At 42.2% G+C, this 2,820-nt stretch overlaps 1 protein-coding gene across 1 annotated transcript; it reads left to right on the forward strand.

The window, feature by feature from the left end:
* Positions 1–455: 455 nt before the first annotated feature.
* LOC149982158 (complement C1q tumor necrosis factor-related protein 3-like) lies at positions 456–2,040 on the forward strand (the record flags this gene model as incomplete). The annotated part of the gene is made up of 2 exons (XM_090183157.1): positions 456–618; positions 1,251–2,040. Coding segments are annotated over 2 exons (444 nt in total), but the record flags the coding sequence as incomplete, so codon positions are not given.
* Between the last annotated feature and the right edge of the window lie 780 nt (positions 2,041–2,820).

The raw sequence follows: 2,820 nt of genomic DNA on the forward strand, positions 1-2,820 counted from the left end.
TTAAAGCATGCATTTTTCAAGGTTATTTCCTTGGGAGTTGGATATATATTGAGAGAGAGAGAGAGAGAACTGAGACCTGATCAAAACAAACCACAAGAGGAGGAGACTTATTGCCACCATATTATTGATGTTTTCACGTGCCAACTTTAAGTTAATCATTGCTATTCAGGTATTAGTTTCTTGGTGAACGTGTATATTGTTTATGACACTATTTTGAAGCAGTCAAGTTATTTCCTTATGGCAGTTGTTAGGACGGGCAGGGTATATAGAGAGGACTGAGACCTGAGCAAAATACATTTATTCAAACTCAGATGACTGTAAACTAGCAGCACATTTGCTGAGTATGATTGCAGTTTTTCTTATATAAATCGACGTAAGCTTTTCAACTAGCATTAGATAATTCTGTAACAACTAAATAAGTGATGAGGAATTGATGTATAGATCCCACCTGAACATGGACTTTAACCCAGTGTTATCATGGATATATTATAGGTAGACAGGTGGCTTTTGCAGCTTCCATCAGCAATGTGGGCCACATTGGCCCCTTCAACACTGAAATCACTCTGATCTACAAGAATGTCTACACAAACATTGGAAGTGCTTACAACCCATCAACAGGTAGGCCTCTAACTCTCTAGACTCACTCTCACACGCTCTTCACTTAATCAATAGTTCCTATTTTAATAAGAAGTCATAACAGTTCATTATCATTCCTCACAGTAAAAGAAGACGGGTATCATTATGCACTCAACTGACTGAAGCAGTACAGACCAAAGTGTTTTCAGTTACATGTATAAGATAGGTTGTTTGAGTTGTCAGCAGCATACCAACCTGCATCCCACTGCTGGCTTCCCTCTGAAGCTGATCAGGGCTGGTCCTGGACCAGTAGGAGATGCTCTTTCCTCTGGTCCCCCCAAAAAGATACCAAGGCAGTGATTGGGGACATTGCCCTGTGTAGGGTGCCGTCTTTCGGATTAGACGTTGAACGGGTGTCCTGACTCTCTGTGGTCACTAAAGATCCCATGGTTCTTATCATAAGAGTTGGGGTGTTAACCCCGGTGTCCTGGTTAAATTCCCAATCTGGCTCTCAAACCATTACGGCCACCTAATCATCCCCAGCTTCCAATTGGCTCATTCATCCCCAGTATCTATACCCCAGGTTGTTGCTGTAAATGAGAATGTGTTCTCAGTCAACTTACCGGGTAAAATGAGAGTTTAACCTTTTTTATTGACCTGTCCCCTTCCTATAGGAATCTTCACAGCACCGGTCAGGGGAGTCTACTACTTCAGCTTCTCAGGTCACAACAGTTCTTCCAGACCCATGGGGCTTCGACTGATGAACAACGGAGAACAGATGATTACTGTGTACAACCACGTCTCTGGAAACCGATATGAGACCGCAACCAATGGCATCTCGCTGCAGCTGAATGTAGGAGAGCATGTTTACATGCAACTTTGCGCCAATACATGGATCTTTGACAATAGCAATAACCACAGCACATTCATTGGTCATTTGCTCTTCCGTCTGTGAGGAGAAGGAAGCTCATTGGTTGATTTCCAGTCATGTAATTGTTCCCAGTAAGGTAGTTCTAAAACCAATGTTTAGGGCATATTTGTTAATCAATGTGGTGATCATATATGAACACTATTAAAGTTGTGAATATTTAGAGTGGTAATACAGGTGTACATATTAAGCTCATTCTTGTGTAATATATTTTATAAGAAACTTGCTGATTTAATCCGTTTGTCTCCTAATAAAAACCTTAACTGTATATATTTATCCAGAGTGGTGTTGAAATTAGCCAGCTACACTTTTTATTACACAACGCTACGCTAACTGTAAAACCCTTTGGGCTACAATGTGTTGTACGAGAAATACTATGCAAATAAAGTGTATTATTGTTATGATCACGTGTCAGTCATATTGCTTTCACATACCCCTGGTTTGTCATTCCACGTAGTAATCAATGTTATTCAGGTATTAGCTTCTTGAGCCACGTTTATACCTGGTACTAACATGCGTTCTTTGTCCTGATCTTCTCCACATTCTGATTTTGCCCACATTTTTAGACAGGTGTAGACGATTAAAAAGACTCTGATCTGGCTTTGATTAGATCTTATAAGTGTAAACGGACAAGATCGGGACAAGTTCAGGATGAAGGATGCATGTTAGCGGAAGGTATAAACGGGGCTTTGGTGAACGTGTATCTTGTTTATGACACACTTATAAAGAAGGCACTTGTCAAGGTTATTTCCTTATGACAGCTGATTGGACAAAACAAACCACACCCGAGATAAATAGAGACCAATGTACAAATAATACAGGTTATCTTATCAAGTCTGTCTCTTCAGAGGTTGATATCCGACACAGTAAACATGACTACAATAGGCTATACACAGGAGGCTGGAGGCAACTTAATTAGGGAGAAGGGGCGTGTGGTAATGACTGGAGCGGAGTCTGTGGAATGGAATCAAACGCATGGTTTCCAGGTGTCTGATGCCATTCCATATGCTCCGTTCCAGCAGCCTCCTGTGATCCAATAGGACCTGTAGTAAATAGATCTAGTCACTGTGTAACAGGATGATCCAAACACAACCCCCCCCCCCCTCCCCAGATCACTGTGTAACAGGATGATCCAAACACAACCCCCTCCCCTCCCCAGATCACTGTGTAACAGGATGATCCAAACACAACCCCCCCCCCCCTCCCCAGATCACTGTGTAACATGATGATCCAAACACAACCCCCCCCCCTCCCCAGATCACTGTGTAACAGAATGATTCAAACACAACCCCCCCCCCCTCCCCAGATCACTGTGT

This window comes from Oncorhynchus mykiss, chromosome 8 (genome assembly GCF_057628025.1).
Source record: "Oncorhynchus mykiss isolate SJ-2025 chromosome 8, ASM5762802v1, whole genome shotgun sequence".
Taxonomy (NCBI): domain Eukaryota; kingdom Metazoa; phylum Chordata; class Actinopteri; order Salmoniformes; family Salmonidae; genus Oncorhynchus; species Oncorhynchus mykiss.